This window comes from Syngnathus leptorhynchus, chromosome 7, assembly GCF_054491065.1.
Source record: "Syngnathus leptorhynchus isolate UIUO chromosome 7, UIUO_Slep, whole genome shotgun sequence".
In the NCBI taxonomy this organism is placed as follows: domain Eukaryota; kingdom Metazoa; phylum Chordata; class Actinopteri; order Syngnathiformes; family Syngnathidae; genus Syngnathus; species Syngnathus leptorhynchus.
Genome location: NC_141201.1, coordinates 4,741,039 through 4,760,556, shown reverse-complemented (window position 1 = coordinate 4,760,556; position 19,518 = coordinate 4,741,039). Strand labels below are relative to the sequence as shown.

The window sequence follows — 19,518 nt, the reverse complement described above, 5'->3', positions numbered from 1 at the left end:
TTCTTCACGAGTCATATTTGTGCTTTCTAGACTGCGTGACGTCCTCCTACATCCCCGTCAAGCCTTTTGAGGATCTCAGCAAACAGCAACCCACGGTCGAGGTGGAGGAGTTCATCCAGGACACCACCAAGTTTGCTCAGCCGTACCGTGTCTACAAGAACCACATTTACGTTTACCCCAAGCATCTCAAATATGACAGTCAGAAGAGCTTCGCCAAGGTAAACCAAAAAAAAAAAAAACAGTTGTGATTAATCGATTATCAAAAAATAATGATCGATGAATGCGATAATCGATTAGTTGTCGATTAATTGTGGCACTTTTACTATTTGATCACAATGTTGTAAAAAAACACCCACAAAAGTAATTTGCGGACCACTTCCTCTGTTTTGGGGGGACCACCAGTGGTCCACAGACCGCACTTTGAGAAACCTCGTTTTAGAAAAGGCGTTTGGTTCAAGCAAAATGTTGCCTGCTGAATTATTTGAACAGCCGCATTCCACTGAAAGTCCTTCGCCTATTTTGTTTAGTCATACCCAGGTGGTGAGTCGTCTTCTGCCAAGACGTTTATTAGCCCATTATTTAATGTTACATTGCTCTTTTTGTGTACAGGCTCGTAATCTTGCCGTCTATGTGGAGTTCCGCAGTTCGGACGAGGAACCGGCCAAACCTTTAAAGGTAACACGTTCTCCAAAACAAGTCGGTATTTTCGCTTCGCCATAAAAAAATACATCTGAATGTTGTTATACTTGCCTCCCCAGTGCATTTACGGCAAGCCGGGGGGTCCGGTGTTCACCGCATCAGCCTGTTCCACTGTTCTGCATCACTCTCAAAATCCTGACTTTTACGATGAGGTGGGCTCCTTACATGGAAATTAATCACGTTTATAGGAAGAACACAAAACAAGTGTTGCATCTCTGCCAACGCAGGTGAAGATTGAACTCCCCACTCAACTTCACGAAAAGCACCATTTGCTTTTCTCATTTTACCATGTCACATGTGACATCAACGCTAAGACCAACGCTAAGAGGAAAGAAACCCTGGAGACCCCCGGTGAGCTTCGTTAGCATGTAGCATATGGGGTTACCGTGTTAGCATTTTACTCTAATGCATCGTGTGTTGTGTTTATGATTCTTAAGTGGGCTACTCTTGGCTGCCTCTTCTCAAAGAAGGCCGTGTGTCATCTCAGGAGTTCAACATCTCGGTCTCCAGTAACCTGCCTCCTGGTTACTTAGCCATCAAAGAGGCCAACAACACCAAGGTATAGCGAATATTAATGAACATTACATATCGGCTCACCAATTTGTAAGTGTTGTCATCGTTTGACTTAACGTCCTCTTTACAGTATCGGTGTCGTAGTATCAGAGCGTTTTTATTCTGATTTCACGGACAGACGAACAGTATCAACAAAATGTTCCCTAATAATTATTCCAAATCTTTTGTTTTTGTTCCCAGAATGGAGCTGATGTAAAATGGGTCGATGGGGCAAAGGCCATCTTCAAAGTGTCAACTAATGTCGTGTCAACTGTGTACACTCAGGTAGCATTTGAATGTCTCTTCACTTGACAAATGTTTTTTCAGAGCCAAGCCTGAACCACATATGCTTTTGCTAATATATGATGCTCTTCAGTCGGAAATATACAGTACAAAAAATTGTAGTTACTTAAAATGGAACGAGTCCAGCTTCTAACTTGGAACCGACTCTCCTGCATTCTTCTCTTGGCGCCAGGACCCCCACCTGAACCGCTTCTTCCAGCAGTGCCAGAAAAGAGAGCTGGACCTCTCGCTACCTCCTACCTCCAACTTCCTCAACTGCCTGAAGGTTGGAGGAAAAAAAAAAAAAAGACAAACTGTTCCACACCTAATCAGTGAAACATTACAATGTGGCAGACTTCATTTTCCTTCCCTCCTCCGAGCGATTTATGAGCTATATTTATTTTATCCACCCTTGTTCTTGTCTTCCTTTTCCGCCCTCTTTCAGGGTCTCCTCAGCATGGAGAGAATCCCAGTGATCATCAGATTTCTGCCAGTGCTTTTCAACCAGCTCTTCAAGGTCCTGACCCAGAATGACAATGATGAGGTCACTACTGCCACCACCAGGTAACCATTGCCACTACAGGCATCTTGCAGCCACACCAATTTTTAACATCTTACTGTTTCTTAGAAATTGATGAACAAAAATGGCAGGTTAGGAAAATCACTATTTTGGGGATAATATTCCAAAAATATCTTAAAAATAAACATTTTCCAGATTCAGTTTTTTGTGTCCTGTCCATATACCCTTGTTGCTAGGCAGAATGATATACTCCTCATAGGCAGCTGAGAAAAATAGGCACGCATGCGCACAACATAAAAGAAAAACAGATTTGTGTTTTTGGCTACACCCGCAATTTGTATCTAGGCAGAGTTGATTCATTTCTGGCATTTTTTTTCCAACCATCATTTTTCATTCAAACAGTGCCATCTGATGGGACATTATTTTTTTTCTATCTTTTTTTATTTCCAGAGTGCTGGTTCACATTGTTTCCAAGTGCCACGAGGAAAACCTTGATCACTATCTCCACTCGTATATTAAGGTAAGCTTCACGCTCGCTTGTAGCCTGCGTAGGATGCATTTAATGATCCTCGGGAGCAGGTGTGCCTCACACGTGGAGATCACTTGACGATAGCTTCCGATTTCCACAAGGCTGCGGAACGACTTCACAGACAGTTTGATTTGCAGAAAGGAAAAATACACACAGGGAGGAAAAGGGGCTTTATGTGTTTGCATGTGCAGATATTTGCTGTGTAGGTGCCGGCAGGCGTGTGCCGGCGGCCACGCGCCCGGAGAAGTATGCAAACACGCATGCCGAGGAAGAAGAAGAAGAAGAGAAGCTAATTGAGTGGGGCATAGAGACGTCTCAATGAGAAACACAAGGCTTGTTTGTTTTGAGGTCGGAAAGGGGGCGGGAGCATGGGGGGGTGAGATCAGAAAAAGAATTAGCCCGGCGAGCTAGAAGAACCACAAGAGCCGTTTCATGTTGGCCGCAGTGTCGTAAAAAAAAATGCTGCGGAACTTGGACGAGCTTGTGATAGAGACAAATGGCGGGAGGGCTCGCAGGCGCTAAATGGAAGTGTAGTTGCCGTGGTAACAGATTGGCACGGCATTCACTTCTCTGTGTGTGTCCTTTCTGTGAAATGGAAATTCACTATAGCATGAATGGAGTGAGCTGCTATTCACGGAGGGGGGGGAACGAGACACACTTCTCAAACGGCTTGACTCGATGATTATCAGCTCACATACATTCGATTGTTTTTAACTTTGTGTTTGTTTGCGTAGTATGTGTTCAAGTCAGAGGCCCACGGCTTTAGGACAGTGCATGAGGAGTTAGCTAAAGGCATGACCTTTGACCTGCAAAGCAACGAGCAAGCGGCGGTTAAGAATGTCTTGAAGGTAAGTCGCTCAAAGCTTCAGCAAGCGCATTTCGAAATGTAAATGTATGGACGGCAATGTTTCTGCAGTTCTCTTGGTTCTTCTTTGAACTCATCGTCAAGTCTATGGCTCAACATTTGGTTGATGGAGATAAAGTAAAGGTAAGTCGCGGGGTAGTGATGCGGAGTGGGATAGGCGAGCGTTGGGTGATGTTCTGTTTATTTGCGCCAGCTGCCCAGGCCGCAGCGTTTCCCGTCATCTTACCAGAGCCGTGTGGAGACTCTGGTGGAAAAAGTGTCAGAACATATCTTCTGGAAGTATAAAGACCTGGGGGAGGAGTCGCGCAGCGCCAACTCGGCGGTGGCAGCTTTCGTCAAGGTGGGATTTGAGTCGATTCATCCATTTTCTATTGTTTTTTTTTTTTTGTTTTTTTTACAAACCCCAAAAAATTCTTCAAGTACATCATGGTATGAATTTTGTCACCGCAGCGTTGCTTCACTCTGATGGACCGAGGTTTCACCTTCAAATTAATCAGCAACTACATCAACATGATCACTGCAACTGACAGCAAGGTAAAATCTCGAAAACAAAGTTCTCTTTGTGTTACCACTCTAATCTTTTCATGTGTTCCTCAGGTGTTGTGCGAGTTGAAGTTTGAGTTTCTGAGAGAAGTGTGCAACCACGAGCACTACATCCCCCTCAGCCTGCCCTTGCCCTCCGCTCGCATCACAGGTAATAGAGGGAACCATTTTCCATTTGTGTTCAAAATCACACCCCTCCTATCATTCGTCTGTTACGTTAACAATTTGTCTTTTTTTTTTTGTTCTTTCCCCCCCCCCCCCACCTACCTTGTCACCTTTTTGTTTACATATGTCTCCATATCAGACCATGCATCCCCAGAGCCACAAAGCACTCATGGTAAATATGTACACTCTTCTTTGTGTGTCCAAAACATTATAAAATTAGACAATAATATATATATTTTTTAAATAATTAAAAATAATGATAAATAATAATAATAAAAGAATAGATACAGGGAAATAACAAATGCAATATATATATATATATATTAAAAATATAATAATAAATACAGGGAAATGAACAAATGCGCTTCCTGTATTCCAGCCTCGGTGCCAGAGTACAATTTGACCGGAGAGTTCTGCAGGAAGCACTTTCTCACGGGCCTGTTATTACGAGAACTGGGACTGGCCTTGCAGGATGAGCAGGACCTCAGGCACCTGGCTTTGGCCACTCTCAAGACCCTCATGGCCAAACACTCTCTGGATGCTCGCTATGCCACCAAGGTAGCCCAAAAAAAAAAACTGCTCATATGATGAATATGAGGAGAAAAAAAATTGTTTTTTGTTCTTCTCGTGATTATTTGCAGGAGAAGCAGGCAAGAATCGCATCACTTTACCTGCCTCTGTATGGTCTGATTCTGGACAACATGCCTCGCTTCTTCCTCAGGGACCTTTTCCCCATTTATTTGACCTCCAGTGATCAGGTGAAGGACACTTCCCGTATGAATACAAATCTAGAAGGTTCACTTACATGAAGCCCATCTGCTGATTCGCAGGGCTCTCGAGACGACCTCAGCGTCGGCGGAGGCGTGGCCGGAGGCCCGCTCCCTGTTACTTGCCACGGCAACTCGGTGGATGTTTCCTTCTCGAAAGAGGTGCTCAACTCCATTACAGGTAGTGTGCGCCTCGAGTTAAAAAAAAAAAAAAAGTGTGAATGAGGTCACTGAAGCCTCCTCTACGCTCTCCACTAGCTTTGTCGGCGTTGACAGTCGCTCCGGGCAACCAGGCTGACTCTCGGGGCTCCCTGATCAGTGTAGACTCCAACCCAAGCAACAGTGACAGGAACAGTGAGAAGATGGATGCATGTGAGAAGGTGAGAAATGCTTGGGATGATTTTTTTTCTTTTCTTTTCATCTTTTGCCTTTGACAATGGGTGACTGTGATTCCTCCTCTACGTGTGCTCAGTTTGCACGTCCCCAGTCGCTCATCGGCTACGGCTCGCGCTGCGACAAGCTGGACCAGGCCGAAACGCGCAGCCTTCTCATGTGCTTCCTACACATCATGAAAACTATTTCTGAAGGTGAACGGGAAAGACCAAGCGCTGATTATTCACGAGCCGAAAAAAAGTCCAAGACCACCTTGTCTATTTTTTATTTTTACTATTATTATTATTATTTTTTTAATAAATAAAAAAAAACCTATATATTTATTTCTTTATTTTCAGATGTGCTGGTTTCCTACTGGCACCGGGCCATCCACCAGGAGATCTCAGACTTCTTTAAAATATTAGAGTAAGCCCTTCTCTTTTTTTTTTCATTGTCGATGGCACTCGGACAAAGTAACGAGTTGAATTATGCGGACAGAGTGTGGCGGACTAATTGAGAAAATGGAAATGAGGGTTGTTGAGGAATGTGCTCAGTTTTTGAAGCCTTGTGTTTTCGTGCCTTTCTTTTTCTTTAGGCTCTGTCTGCAGCACTTCAGGTTCATGGGCAAACGCCACATCGCCAGGTACGCTTTATTTTTTTAAATCTTCTTATTAAGTCAACATCCACACGCATGACGACTGGAGCATGTATTATTCATGGAGCGTGTACAACCACAGGTGAAGCTAATGTGCGCCGCGTATGCGTGCGCACACCCGAGACGAGACGCGAGGGATGAAAACGGGGAGGGGCCGGCTCGCTGTTGTGTGTGTGTGAAGCACAGCTGGATATTGTGGCGGAGTATTTGGCAAGCACGCCGTGGGGGTTGTCCCACCTCTCCTCGCTATATTAGTTTGCGAGACTACTGGAAGCGAGCCACTCCATCTTCCGGTTCCACCTCGCCTAATTAAATTAGCTCCAACTCTCAGCGATGCCGCGCGGGTTGAGGGAACACGCGGCTTATACCGCACGAGAGCATTAAGGGAGTAAAGCTAGCTGGAAGCCGAGCTGGCTCTCAGATGTCTGTCTGGGAGGCTGCGAGCTACTTAAAATTCGTCTGTGATAGCGGGCCAAAGGGGGCGACGTTGGCCACCGTTTGATGCTCGCCTGACTCGGAGCAGGCGCCCGATTCAAGTTGCCGTGGGATGAATTACACTGGCGCCGTTTGCAGCCAAATAATCTGTCGGCCGTTCAGATATTCATTCAATTGCTGTTTTATTTACACGCGCATATTCATGGTCCACCTGCATGCTTTGCATCGATGGATTGTTTTGGCATGAAGTGGGCATGTCGCCATTTTACATACACGCATGCTGTGTGGACGCTGCACTTTATTTGCCTTTCCATTCATCTGACCAAAGCTTTTTTTTTTTTTGCATTAGCATGTGATCTGGCTTCATTCAGGCATCAAACATTAGCACTGTGCATTTTAAACATCTGTTTGTTGGGATCCGGTTACTAAGCTGCTCCGCTAAACGATTTAACCGGTATTCACCTCTCCCCTGCATTCCCACTCTTCTACTCACAACTAACATACTTGAGTCAGTATAAATACACGTTATGATTGTCGACTCTTGCCAGTAAAATAATAAAAATAAAAAAATGCATTACACAGATGTTTTCACACACTGACACTAAGCCCTACTAATGTTAGCTGTGATGTGATTGGCTCGTGAACAGGAAGCTAGCAGCGGCGCTAAAGCTGGCCCAGTCCACCCACGCCAATGGCACCCTGAAGGTCCCTAACCATCCCTCCCAGCCCTCAAGCCTCCTCCCACAATGGTAACCAGCCTCTTGCCGCTTGAGCTACTATGACACCGGATTCGGTTTGGATACAAACGACGTGAATTGTCCAAAAATGTTACAAAAAAACAGGCTTAAAAATACTTTTCTTGTATTTATTCATTTGTGAAGTGACCACCGTGTTGTATAGTTTATGTGTAACTGTTCTGCGCATGCTCATCATTGTTTTGTGTGATTTGTGACTTTTGCTGGCGTTCCTAATGAATAGTCCAGGTAAAGTATTTGTTGGTCAATGCTGACCAAATCAAATCTGCTTCTTTTCCCGCCAGGATGGCTTCTTCCGGAGGGGACGGTCACCGACAGGCACGTTCTCAAACCATGCCCATCATCCGGGGCAAGAACGCCCTCACCAACCCCAAACTGCTGCAAATGATGGAGAGCGGTAAGACATTTTCTGCCAAACAATAAATAAAATGTCACTCACGTCATAAAATTCCCGCACTCTCTCTTTGGCGTCTAGATGGGACGATCCAGGATGGGGACAATCTGAGTCCAACTGATGTTGAGGCTAATTTGTCTACTGAGGTGGCGCTCACTGTGCTCGATGTTCTCGAGCTCTTTGTGCACCATCACAAGGTTGGTTTTCTTGTTCACACTGCACATCCTGAAACACAAAAAACTAGCAAAGATGGCAGCATAGTTGTGACTTGCAACCTTTTAAACTGTACTATATTTCTAATGTATGGATTATGCTGCCCCTTGTGGCCAAGGTGAGCACAAAAAAAGGAGAAGCACAATGCCCACTGAATTATGATGATGGAAAAATAAAAAATGGTGTCATTCTCACAGATTACCAGATGTGACCTTGTTTAGGTTAGTCTGTGATACACTGCTGCCCCCTAGTGGAAAAACAGCCATGCTTTTTCCAGACTTGCTGAAAATCCCTCTTGCATGTGATTTCAGAAGCAGCTACTACTGGATGACGGCCAAAACGCACTGATGAAGAAGGTGCTGGACACCTACTTACTCTTCTTTCAAATCAACCAATCAACCGCCACTCTTCGCCACATCTTTGCTGCGCTCAGGCTCTTTGTCCAAAAGGTTCTCATCGAACATCAGCACAAGATTCCGCCCCAACAAACCTCAAGTGACATAACGTTTTTTGTTTTTTCTCTCTGTTAGTTCCCCAGCGCGTTCTTCCAAGGCAAGGCGGACCTCTGCGGCTGCCTTTGCTACGAGATCCTCAAATGCTGCAACCATCGATCCAGCTCCACCCAGACGGAGGCGGCGGCGCTGCTTTATTTCGTCATGAGAAAGAACTTTGAGTTTACGAAGGGAAAGTCGATAGTCCGCTCTCATCTTCAGGTTCGGAGCTATAAAATCATTTCTAATGTCCCCTTTGAGCGCGGTTGTGAATAAACTCGTCTGTTCTCGGCCACTTTTAGGTGATCAAGGCAGTGAGTCAGTTGATAGCCGATGCTGGCATTGGAGGCTCGAGATTTCAGCAGTCGCTGGCTATTGTAAATAACTTTGCCAATGGAGATGCTCCACTCAAGGTGAAGCCACTCAAATTGATTTTTCTTTATTTTTCTTAAATCTGTGACAGTTAGCCAATTTGTGTACTCCTTGTGATCTTTGTACAGAATTCCCCCTTCCCAGCCGAGGTCAAAGACCTGACCAAGCGGGTCAGGACGGTGCTGATGGCCACGGCGCAGATGAAGGAGCACGAGAAGGACCCGGAGATGTTGGTGGACCTTCAATACAGTTTGGCCAACTCGTACGCCAGCACGCCCGAGCTGCGACGCACCTGGTTGGAGAGCATGGCTAAGGTCCACGTCCGCAACGGGGATCTCTCCGAGGTACTAGTCGCCATTAAATCGGAACCCGAATGAGGTCGAGCTCAATTCAAAGTGATTGAAATAGAATTTTAATCATGCTAATTTTCCTTTTGTTGCCCTCAGGCCGCCATGTGCTACATCCACATCTCGGCTCTGATTGCCGAGTCGCTAAAGAGGAGAGGTGAGTAAAAGTTCCAGCAAAAGTTCTCTCGCGGCATGTTTCGCCCACGTATGGACAGAAGTATTGGGACACCAACTGGGAAATGAACATATGGAATGGACCACTTTCCTTTCATCTTGGGGGTGGTTCTAGTCCAACCCTCGCTGATATAAAGCTACGTCTCAATAGTTTTGTTCATATTTAACTCAGTCTGCATTTCTTCAGACATGGTCACTTCAAGCCGCCATTTTTCTCTCGTCTTTCTAACATAGTTACTGTAAGGTGATGCAATCCTATCAACTGTCATTGCGGAAAAGGTGTGGGTGGGGGGGGGGGGGGGGTCACGTGTGCTATGTTTGGATTTAACACACTTAGATTTGGGTCGCCACAGAGAATGAAGATGGATTTCCTTGCTAGTAAAGTTCTGTCATTCCTGCTCCTGACTTCCAGTAGAACTAGAAGACTAACATATTGCATGTCACCTCTTCCCCGTGTCCATTCTTTTTCATTTTTAACCTCATGTCTGACATAGCCCTGCACGCATGTGATGAACACAAGCTGCCCACCTGCTTGTGGACATTAAGAAAAAATATATTTATACATATAAACCTCCTCCTACCGCTCCTCCTCCTCCTGCTCCCCCCTCCCCCTCCCACCAAACAGGCTACTGGAGAGCAGACAAGGCCCGGATATCCAGCGTGTCCCCCGAAGAAAGTCCCGTCTTTAAATGTAGATCCTTACTAACCACCTCCCGAGACCAAGACCGTGAGTGTGTGCGCCTGATGGGGTCAGGATATGATGATACAAGCAAGGGATTATGGAAGGAAGTGTCATGAACAGGTCCAAGGACGGAGAAAAAGCCGATTGCAGGGCTCTCATAGTCCATAATGACAGTTTACTCAATAACATTTTATTTTATTTATGCTAACACAAAAGGTAAAACGCGGCGTCAAGAATCAGATATTTGAACACAAATGGTGGAGCAACACATGTAGACAGGTAATGAGTAATACTCAAAGTTATTGATGTCAAAATTGCGGACATCAATTGTTTTGTGGGTTTCATCATGTCAGAAGATGTATATTTGTTGTGGTGTAATATAATGAACCGTTATGGTTTGCATCTGGCCATTTTTTTTTTTTTTAATGAACTGGAAACGCATCGTGACGTTCTTTCATTATTGTCACAATCCCAGCATCATTTTCTCTGGGCTGGGCGGCCTTCATGTGCATCAGCCCTAACGTCAAAGAGGAAGGAGCCATGAAGGAAGACACGGGTACACAAGACACTCCATATACTGAGGTCAGTGTTGCGTCGGTAGATGTCTGCCAGAGCACTCTTAATGCAAACCTACCTACTTTAGGATACCTTGGTGGAGCAGCTGGAGCTGTGCGTGGACTACCTGTGGAAGTCTGAGAGACACGAACTCATCGCCGACATCAACAAACCAGTTATTGTTGTTTTTGAGAAGAGGAGAGACTTTAAGGTAGGATAATTGGCTAGATCTGTAATTTAGTGATATATGAAGAACCACTGAATTTAATGCTCAAAGTGGACCAGACTAGGTTGGGATTTTTTTTTTTTTTTTTTGAGCAAATTTGTTAATTTTTTATTCGTTTTGTTTTTCAGAAAATATTTTGTTTTTATTAGTTTTAATATTACTTTTAGTTTTCTATATATTGATTATTTGCAAGATTTAAAAAGATAGATGGATAACTCGAATGTGTATATTTTTCTCCACAGAGACTGTCCGAGCTTTACTACGATATCCATCGCTCTTACCTGAAGGTGACGGAGGTGGTTAACTCTGAGAAACGACTATTCGGACGCTACTATCGTGTCGCTTTCTATGGCCAGGTGAGGTGATACATATATTTTTTTTAAAATCTGTTTTATTTTGGGATATTATAACTTCATCATGTAGGTACAGTAGCAATTACGTGATCGGGCCAAATCTTTCAAGAGCCTTAAAATGATTCCCATTATAGATAGTTTAGTGTCCTTAATTTCTCCATTTGCTCTTTTCTTCCTTTGACTTTATTATATTCTATACGAAGATTGCGGTAAGTGTTGCAATATTTGTCTTTGTTTGTCTGTTTGCTAACTAACGTTGCTCCTCTCCTCTCCGTTTGCCACGATGACCTCTCGATAAACTCACCCCTTTTTGGACGGTTTGTCAGAAGCTTGCTGTGCTCTCCGGTTGACTCCCTTTAAATCGAAACATTGCTTTCCCCTCCTTACCAACGAAAGTAGACCGGAAGTTATGGCAAATAAACCGCATTCACCTTTAACATTGTATTATCCCGAGGGGGGGTTGGGTGCTGTAACAATTTCATGAAACAAAAAATTGTGGTATGCATGAAAGGGTTTCTTTGAGGAGGAGGAGAGCAAGGAGTTCATCTACAAGGAACCAAAGCTGACGGGACTGTCCGAGATCTCCCAGAGATTGCTTAAACTCTACTCAGACAAATTTGGTGCTGATAACGTCAAAATGATCCAAGATTCCAATAAGGTCAGTAACGTCATCATTTGTGGAAGGGAACAAAGATCTTCATCGTCTTTATTTATTTATTTTTTTTGTCTTTCATTAGGTCAACCCCAAAGACTTGGATCCAAAGTTCGCGTACATCCAGGTGACGTACGTGCTGCCTTACTTTGACGAGAAGGAACAACAGGACAAAAGGACGGACTTTGAGAGGCATCATAATATCAATCGCTTTGTTTTTGAAACGCCTTTCACGCTCTCTGGCAAGAAGCACGGCGACGTGGAGGAGCAGTGCAAGAGGCGCACCATTTTAACGAGTCAGCATTTTTCCCCGTTTGCAACGATCCTTTTAATTCAACAACGCTAACGATGCTAACGCTAAAAACATCGTTTGACGTTTCGCTCCTCTGCCTTTTTTTTTTTTAACTCAGCGAGTTCCAGTTTCCCGTACTTGAAAAAACGCATCCAGGTGGTGGAGCAGCAAAGCACGGAGATGAACCCCATCGAAGTGGCCATCGACGAAATGTCCCGCAAAGTTTCCGAGCTCAACCAGCTGTGTAACATGGAAGAGGTGGACATGATCCGACTGCAGCTCAAACTGCAGGGGAGCGTCAGTGCCAAAGTGCGTCTTCGAATGTTTACCCGTTTTGGAATTGATGATTTGCCTCACGTCATCTTATTCGTTTATTTCTTTAAATCCAGGTCAACGCTGGGCCGATGGCTTATGCCAGGGCCTTTTTAGAGGAGAAGAATGCCAAGAAGTATCCAGACAACCAGGTTAAACTACTAAAGGAGATTTTCAGGTAGGACAGAGCTCTGTGATAAACATAAAGTGGGCAATGTTTAAAAAAAAAAAAAAAAAAATGACGTGCATGCAGGCAGTTTGCCGAAGCGTGCGGCCAGGCGTTGGATGTGAACGAGCGTCTGATCAAGGAAGACCAGCTTGAGTACCAGGAGGAGATGAGAGCTCACTACAGGGACATGCTGAGCGAATTGTGCGCCATCATGAACGAGCAGGTTGTTGTCTTGAATTTTGCGGATGTTCCTGGCGCAACATCCGTCCTTCTCATCTCTCATATCATCTGGTTATCATCGCTGTCCTTTCCCCCCCCCCCCCCCCTCCCAACTTTGCAGCTGCAAAAACGTCTTCTCGCCTCCAGCGCCAACTCTCTCTCTAACAGCTCTCTTTCCACTCTATCTAAGACCGGTACGTCATCGCTCTCATTTTCGCTCATTTGCCATCGTAAACATTCGCTGGCATCTCAACGCGTGTCGAAATGTCCTACGCGATGGAACTTTTGGAGACCTTTTTTCTTTTTAGGATGCTAGCAAAATAGCATAAGGTCTTTCATTTCAAACACAATCATGCTCCAAAAGTTCCTCGGTGACATTCCTACGCTCGAAATCCACCGACAGGAATTTCCGGGAATGCAAATAAAAGTTTCTGGCAATACTCAATGTTCTAATTCTCCCGTTTTTATTCTTTGCATCCAGATTCCTCACTCAAGGCAGCCAGGAACGGAGCGCCACAGCGGCTTCTGAACGGCTGATCGGGAATCGATGCTCCCTTTTGGCTCCTTGTGAGGACGGCAATTGATAGTAGAAGAAGAAAAAGAAGAGAAAAGGAAGAAGTGTGTAGACTGTGCTCGTGCTAGTCTGTTGTCCTGTCGTTGAACGTCGCATTAGCTGATGCATCGGTAGGTTCTGTTTATTTTCGGTTCTCCACAGACGGCCCTGAAAAACCGGCAAGCAAAAAAAAAAAAGTTACTTAAACACACACACACACACACACACACACACACGCGCCTTCTCTCCACAGCCTTGCCCTTTATTTTCAGTGACCTTACCGAGCCGGAAGTGCGTTCAGCTTCTCTTTGCGTTCTATTTTGGATGTTTTAAGAAGAACATTTGAATTGCCCCGGCCACCCCCAAAAAAAGAAAATATTTGAAGCTAATGCGAAGAAACCAAATGTGTTATTTTCTCAAGCGTGTCAAGAGCTGAATGCCCATCCGCTCGGTTTTTGAATGTAGAGCAGCTCCACAGTGCTAATTTGTATCCCCGCTAACATTCCCCCCCTCACAAATATCAGCACGTCCATTTTCAAATAGAACCGGGAAAAAAAAAAAAGCAGAGTTATGTTTTGTAACATTTTTAAATGCATTGTTACTGTTATTATTTCCTGTTTTGAATTGTATATAAGAAATATTAATATTTAAAACATTTGAAATGTTCCCTTTTTTTAAGTAAAATATACATATAAATATTTGTTTAGCTGACTTCACAAAAAAAGATAAAAACTAAAATTTTATGTATAACATTTAAATAAAATTTTGTTAATGTTCAAGAGCCAGCATTGAGTGATTACTTGTTTGCATAGACTCTTATGAATTATGACAAGCCTTATAGAAAATGGATGAATTTATTTTTATTTTTTGTTGCGATCCAAATGATGAGAAGGGAAACTTTCACTGAAAGGCAAGTGACACAAAATATATTGGCTTGACTTGAGTGAAGTACTGTGCTGCATGCAAGTGATCAGGTATCAATGTTTTGCAGGTCATGGTCGCACCATAGAGTGCTTTGTTAATTTTTAATGTTAGGACAGTTCTACTTTCCAGAGTCGGACACATTTTCATCACTTCATTTGGCTATTTTGCACAATCAGATGATTTCAGTTCCAGTCCGGCTTAAGTGTGCTTGGACTGTGGATGGCTCAGGTTGCTTCAACACAGGTAATGCAATCCAGAAGTGACCCCCCATCCATGGAATCGCTGTTTGATACTGGGCAGCATAAATAATTTTTGTAAATTACACCTAAAGAGATAGCAATTGGCCCCCTGTGTCACGTTCAGAACCACAAAGCGGATTCAGGTCCCCACGTGTCGTGCAAGGTCCCCTGTGTAGTTTTCCAGAAACTGGACCCGGGTGTTAATGAATAAAACATCTTCCCCAAGGGCGACGGGCAGATCTGTTCCCCTGTAGACGGATCAGCTGTATAGGCACGATGTAGTCACAGCCAAGATCCACACTGAGATTGTACAGGCGGCATGTTAAACGCCGGGCAGCACCACGAGGTTCTGGGGCACGATCCGCATCAAGAACCCGCCGCGCTTTTTGGGAAGCCCTGGTTCTGGCAGCGGAGCAGCGGCGCCATGGAGGGAACCCGCACCTTAGCCCGCGTCATCATGGAGATGCGGGAGGAGATCAGGAAGTTAGAGGAGCAGAACCGAGCGCTGACAAAGGACCAGGAACAAGACCAGGAGCAGACACAGGAAGGGGTTTTAGAAGAAGAACATGAAAACCCATATGGGAATCTCAGGAGAAATGCATCTGCTCCAATTCTAAAGCGACAATTGAAGGAATGTGAAGGTAGCCAGGCCTGCTCATGCATCATTTTTTTTAATTTATTTTTTTTATATACTTTTAATCCATCACTGCTATCTTACATGTCTTCCCCCCCCCCCCCTCCCAGAAAATGTCATGACAGTACGAAGGTATTCCAGGAACTCAAGCACTCCTGGGATGACACAGACCAAGGGGATAGCTGACCCCTGGGAACGACTGAGCCACTTTGGATGGGGGCGTCTACAGGAGGAGGTCCGGGTAGGAAATGGCAAACCGGATCACTCTGTCAGCAGTGACGTGGCCTCAGCGAACCACAGGACATCCCTTCTGGAATGTGTACAAAAGACCAGGTGAGCAAGCATGTGTAATGGACACTTCATTAGGTACGGCAGCACAGTGATGTAAGGAGTTGAATTTAATTTCTTATCACAAAAGTAACAAAATGGTCAGTTGAATACGATGTGCAGCAATATTTTTGCCCATAAATGGACAATGTACAAGAGTGAAATAATATTTGATATAAACTAGGCCAAGTGTGAAATGCTTCCTATTTTATACGCTGCCGTCTAGTGGTTGGAATCGGAATTACAACACAAATACATGACCCCCCCATAAGAAATCTGCCAAATAGTGGGACCTTGAATTAAGCTGAAAATTCACTTAATATATTCAAAAATTATTACTAACTCCCAATTTTTTTTCATCATCCATGGGAATGTTGTGCTGTACCTAATAAAGTGTCTACTAAGGTTTTTTGATTTCTTCCACTTCAGGTGTACCTAATTTAATGCCCGCTATGTTTCCTTTTCCACATCTTTGTCCCCCTGCAGAGCCAAAGTGAAAACAGTCACATTCCTTCTACCAGTGGACGACATCTACACCAGCAAACCAGTTCTGTCCAAGCCTCAGGAGCTCACAACCACCGAGCTGACCCCCATAACTGATACCGAGTCGTGAGAGGAACAAAACTGCCCACTTGGATGAAGACAAACGATTGTAGGAACTCTAAACAAGGTCTTAACACAGTCTTTTTTTATTTTTTTTTCTAAGTCACCTTAGATTGCTTTGGGTGTTCACGGGTCGATTTGATCACAGCGATGCAACATAAGTAATCGGCGTCCAGTTACACACCGATGTTGTGACATTTGCATACATGATCACATGTGCTGTGGTCAAGTGTTTTGGAACCTCACTGGAGACTGACCCATTTTTTTTAACAGGCACTTTAAGTCAATGACCAATGTATTATTCATTCACTCTTTTCTCTTAAAGGGACTCACGTGGTACACCTCCACGATAGTGGTGCTTTTTTTTTTTTTTTACAATTTTGAAGACTATCAGAGCTTAAAGCCCAAATTGACAAATTTAAGAAAATAGAATATTATGTAAGAAACAATCCAAATAATTACTGATAAATTAATCTAAGTAGGTTTTTAAATTGACCTATAAAATGCATTTTAACTAATGCATCTAAAATGCAGTAATTCTAAAATACGTAATACCCGTAGAAAAAAAAAAGTCTCAAATATATGTATTTTTATTTAAGATGCAGTAAGGTAACACAGTCAAGTAAAGCTAAAAAAAAGATTTAAACAAAAAACAAAAGCCATCAATCAACACAAGGAATGCTTTTACAACACAAGACAGACTCTTCGGCACCATTTTTTTGTTTTACATTTTGGAATGTGCTGCATTGACGTGCAGAAAAAAACCCAGTTGAGGTAAATGCTGTAATAGTTATTAAAAGTCTACACACCCCTGTTCGGTCTAGAGTCTGTAAACCTTTTATAATCCACAGCTGAATGCTTGTAGCAACCATTAAGCCAAAGTGACAAGAGGGATTTGTTAAGATGCACTTTAAAATGGATTTGGGTTCATTTGTCGTATTTATTTCTCTATGTTAAAGATGTCTGCAGAGCTTTCATGTCCTTGAGCAACCTGAGAGTGTGCTTGCTATTTTCTCCTGGTTTGACTGCGCTCACCCTGGTTGGATTCTTCCGGCAAGCCTCCTTTTTTAATTTCCTCATCTATAGACAGTACATGTAAATGTTATGAAATAAACGAATGTCTTGGGCTAACACATTTATGTGTGTGTGCCTACCTGAATTTTGTGCCTGTAGACTTTACTAATTTGTTCTCCTTTGCGTTTCATTTTGAGGAGCAAGGTCTCCTGCTCACGCTGTAGCTGTCGTCGCTCCTGCAGAGAACCACTGCGCTCCAGCTCGCGTATCAGCTCGTCTTGCTCTCTTGATAAAAAAAAAAAAATCAACTCGCTTTTTTTTTTTTTTTTTTTTTAAATCAATTAAACAAAAAATAATGCACGCACAAGCTCATCATTCTGAGCTCCTCCTGCAGCGCCTGTAGAAGTTCCGACAGCTCCCCACTGGCGGAGGAGGCGGAGCCGGAGGAAGCATCCGAATGGCGCCGGTTTGTCCGACCCGCGCGAACGGCGTTGTTGTTTCTGGCGAGGACGCGGCTGTTGCAAAGCTGAGGCTGGTGGCGCTTCAGGAGAGACAAAACCGACTGCACGTTGGCTCGGACAGAGTGGCTGCCGCCGACCGACTGCAACGATTCAAGACCGTGTTAAAAAGAGGACAGGAAGTGGAGAAGTCCAAGACTTATCGGGGATGGTAGCTACCGTGCCGGTCACAAAAGGTACGTCGTTGAGGTTCAGTCTGTAGTGAGGTTCCCAGTGGGAAGACTTATTCTAAAAAAAAAATAATAATAAATCATTGGTTCGTCTGGAAACCAGTAATCTCCTATGTCCAACATACCTTTAAAATTGACTTCCTGTCTTCGGGATGCGACGAGGTCGACTGCAGCAGGATCCTGTTGACCTCCAAACCCGACTGCAGCTGAGGAGCGGATCACAAGCGTGATGAAGCCGGTGCAGGTGAGCATGTTAAATTTCTACCTTGAAATGACTGGTTTACCTGGTTTGCTTTATCCTGGACCAACTTCCTCTGATGCTCCTCTTCCTGTAGTTTCTGCTCCAACTCTTTAATTTTCACCTGAGATGATAATCTTTGAGAATCATTTATTGAGACTGTCTATTTTGACGTAATGTTATCAAAAAAACGGGCAGGAGTCATTCTCAACAAGCCCCACTTGTTGTCTGCGGGCTCCCTCTAGTGGTAAAAAAAAGAATCACGCCCCAAATATTTGCTTCTACTAAATAGTTCCTTTCCTCCATACCTCAGCTTGAGCCTGAGTGCGTGTCAGTCTGAGATATTCCTGCTCCAATCTTAGTATTTTCTGCAGCTGGACACGCTCAGACTCCGTCGTGGCTTGTTCGTGCTTGGATCTCGGCGCATTTATGGTCACCTGAACACAAAACTCCAAAGTCAATGACTTGAACCACCAATGAACGTATCCGAGTATATCAAGATTTTCAATTGCTTTCGTAACCTGCTGTTTTAGAAGGCTCTTCTTCTCTCCCTGGGCGTTGCGCAACGTCTCCCTCATGTGATCCAGCTGACGCTCCAGGTTCAGACAGCGAGACTCTGCTGCCGCAAGTTGGGTGACTAACGCTACACAAACGACGCAACGATTAATATTGCCATAAAGTGCCTTTGGTGTCCTCATCACTCTCACCTTGGTTGCAGTTGGACTGATTATCCGTCACTCTCCCCATATCCGTTTGACTAGTTGAGGTCCTCAGACTCATCCTAGTAGTGTGTGGATGCAGTGTTTCTCTCCTTACGAGTTCATCTCGTTTACTTTCCAGTTCCAACTTCCTGATCTTCTCCTGGAGATGCCTCAATGCCGACAAGATGGCTGTGCAGACGCAAAGGGGAGGGTCCGGAGGGGCAGATGTCAATGCAGACAAGCAGTGTGGCATCATGTTGCAGTAACCATGGAGCTCTGAAACACACTCCAAGTGCACCAATGTAGTCATGCAAAAATGATATGCATAAAATGACCAAAAAAAACCTGCACTGTTGGTCTCAGGATAGCCTTTGCTGGGTGATGGAGGTCGATGGAGTACATGAGCGTCACTTGGTTGGTTGATGCAAGGCCGGAGCGCGGGGTATTCCTGATATGACGGCAATGGGTGGCAGTCACCCGCAGCTCCATGAAGAACTGGATGCAACCTCTGCAATCATGTTAATATTAGACCCTGTATTAACACTAATATAAAGGATAATGCTACATAACACCGTCGTCACAATCGAAGCATTGCAACATTCAGAAAAAAAAAATTGATGATCCTTTTTGAGCTGTAAAAACATCAACGACAAGTCGGATTGTGACTTAAGATCGTTTTGAGCACATTTAAGTTACCTGTCGCGCGGACTCTCCAGCAACAGCAGATGTTGTTGACACACTCGCCATGAAGTGCAGCCGTTCCGAGAAGCACTAAAAGTCACAAAGTAATGGTAGTAAGGATATTAAAATAAAAATAAAAATCAACAGCTGCACCCCGATGTTAACTCATCTTGTAGAACCAAAACAAAAAGGCATTTGTGCTCAGTTAACCGTGGTTTCTAAAAGGGTGTGAGTGTTCTATTCCTACGCGTAAGCCGTGAGATGTGTAGTTACGGACAAATTTCCATGCGCGTTCGAACGGTTTGTCTATGTACTGAAATCGAACG

At 44.1% G+C, this 19,518-nt stretch overlaps 3 protein-coding genes across 7 annotated transcripts in view; 2 read left to right on the top strand and 1 right to left on the bottom strand.

Moving 5' to 3' along the window:
* Positions 1-13,921, top strand: part of dock10 (dedicator of cytokinesis 10) — a 37,108-nt gene extending 23,187 nt beyond the window's left edge. For all 4 annotated transcript variants that reach the window (XM_085915968.1, XM_085915969.1, XM_085915967.1 and 1 more), the window contains 41 exons: positions 31-218; positions 610-675; positions 759-851; positions 927-1,050; positions 1,137-1,258; positions 1,453-1,536; positions 1,727-1,819; positions 1,979-2,097; positions 2,504-2,573; positions 3,317-3,430; positions 3,499-3,570; positions 3,641-3,787; positions 3,898-3,981; positions 4,045-4,141; positions 4,295-4,327; positions 4,535-4,713; positions 4,797-4,913; positions 4,986-5,103; positions 5,181-5,302; positions 5,395-5,509; positions 5,654-5,720; positions 5,890-5,937; positions 7,032-7,133; positions 7,424-7,536; positions 7,615-7,730; positions 8,058-8,195; positions 8,277-8,459; positions 8,540-8,650; positions 8,738-8,953; positions 9,056-9,113; positions 9,756-9,857; positions 10,288-10,394; positions 10,456-10,578; positions 10,836-10,949; positions 11,458-11,604; positions 11,684-11,894; positions 12,009-12,199; positions 12,280-12,380; positions 12,456-12,594; positions 12,712-12,784; positions 13,072-13,921. In XM_085915968.1, coding sequence (XP_085772094.1) covers positions 31-218; positions 610-675; positions 759-851; positions 927-1,050; positions 1,137-1,258; positions 1,453-1,536; positions 1,727-1,819; positions 1,979-2,097; positions 2,504-2,573; positions 3,317-3,430; positions 3,499-3,570; positions 3,641-3,787; positions 3,898-3,981; positions 4,045-4,141; positions 4,295-4,327; positions 4,535-4,713; positions 4,797-4,913; positions 4,986-5,103; positions 5,181-5,302; positions 5,395-5,509; positions 5,654-5,720; positions 5,890-5,937; positions 7,032-7,133; positions 7,424-7,536; positions 7,615-7,730; positions 8,058-8,195; positions 8,277-8,459; positions 8,540-8,650; positions 8,738-8,953; positions 9,056-9,113; positions 9,756-9,857; positions 10,288-10,394; positions 10,456-10,578; positions 10,836-10,949; positions 11,458-11,604; positions 11,684-11,894; positions 12,009-12,199; positions 12,280-12,380; positions 12,456-12,594; positions 12,712-12,784; positions 13,072-13,127 — 4,673 coding nt within the window. In that variant the 3' untranslated portion in view covers positions 13,128-13,921. The remainder of the gene's footprint in view (positions 1-30; positions 219-609; positions 676-758; positions 852-926; positions 1,051-1,136; positions 1,259-1,452; positions 1,537-1,726; positions 1,820-1,978; positions 2,098-2,503; positions 2,574-3,316; positions 3,431-3,498; positions 3,571-3,640; positions 3,788-3,897; positions 3,982-4,044; positions 4,142-4,294; positions 4,328-4,534; positions 4,714-4,796; positions 4,914-4,985; positions 5,104-5,180; positions 5,303-5,394; positions 5,510-5,653; positions 5,721-5,889; positions 5,938-7,031; positions 7,134-7,423; positions 7,537-7,614; positions 7,731-8,057; positions 8,196-8,276; positions 8,460-8,539; positions 8,651-8,737; positions 8,954-9,055; positions 9,114-9,755; positions 9,858-10,287; positions 10,395-10,455; positions 10,579-10,835; positions 10,950-11,457; positions 11,605-11,683; positions 11,895-12,008; positions 12,200-12,279; positions 12,381-12,455; positions 12,595-12,711; positions 12,785-13,071) is intronic.
* A 704-nt stretch (positions 13,922-14,625) lies between these two features.
* LOC147054304 (uncharacterized) lies at positions 14,626-16,164 on the top strand. Its single transcript, XM_085917238.1, has 3 exons — positions 14,626-14,947; positions 15,051-15,273; positions 15,754-16,164. Exons 1-3 carry the CDS (start codon positions 14,626-14,628, stop codon positions 15,878-15,880), a joined length of 672 nt encoding a protein of 223 aa, XP_085773364.1. The 3' UTR covers positions 15,881-16,164.
* Positions 16,165-16,445: 281 nt separating this feature from the next.
* cep57 (centrosomal protein 57) lies at positions 16,446-19,480 on the bottom strand. 2 transcript variants are annotated; one of them, XM_085917049.1, is made up of 11 exons: positions 19,208-19,479; positions 18,857-19,019; positions 18,518-18,700; positions 18,332-18,453; positions 18,119-18,247; positions 17,857-17,934; positions 17,698-17,778; positions 17,562-17,630; positions 17,250-17,485; positions 17,025-17,169; positions 16,446-16,950 (listed from the first exon to the last, which is right to left on the bottom strand). In XM_085917049.1, exons 1-11 carry the CDS (start codon positions 19,256-19,258, stop codon positions 16,819-16,821), a joined length of 1,389 nt encoding a protein of 462 aa, XP_085773175.1. In that variant the 5' UTR covers positions 19,259-19,479; the 3' UTR covers positions 16,446-16,818. The 2 variants fall into 2 exon arrangements, with proteins under 2 accessions (XP_085773175.1, XP_085773176.1); XM_085917050.1 differs by lacking the exon at positions 18,119-18,247 and having other exon boundaries at positions 19,208-19,480.
* Between the last annotated feature and the right edge of the window lie 38 nt (positions 19,481-19,518).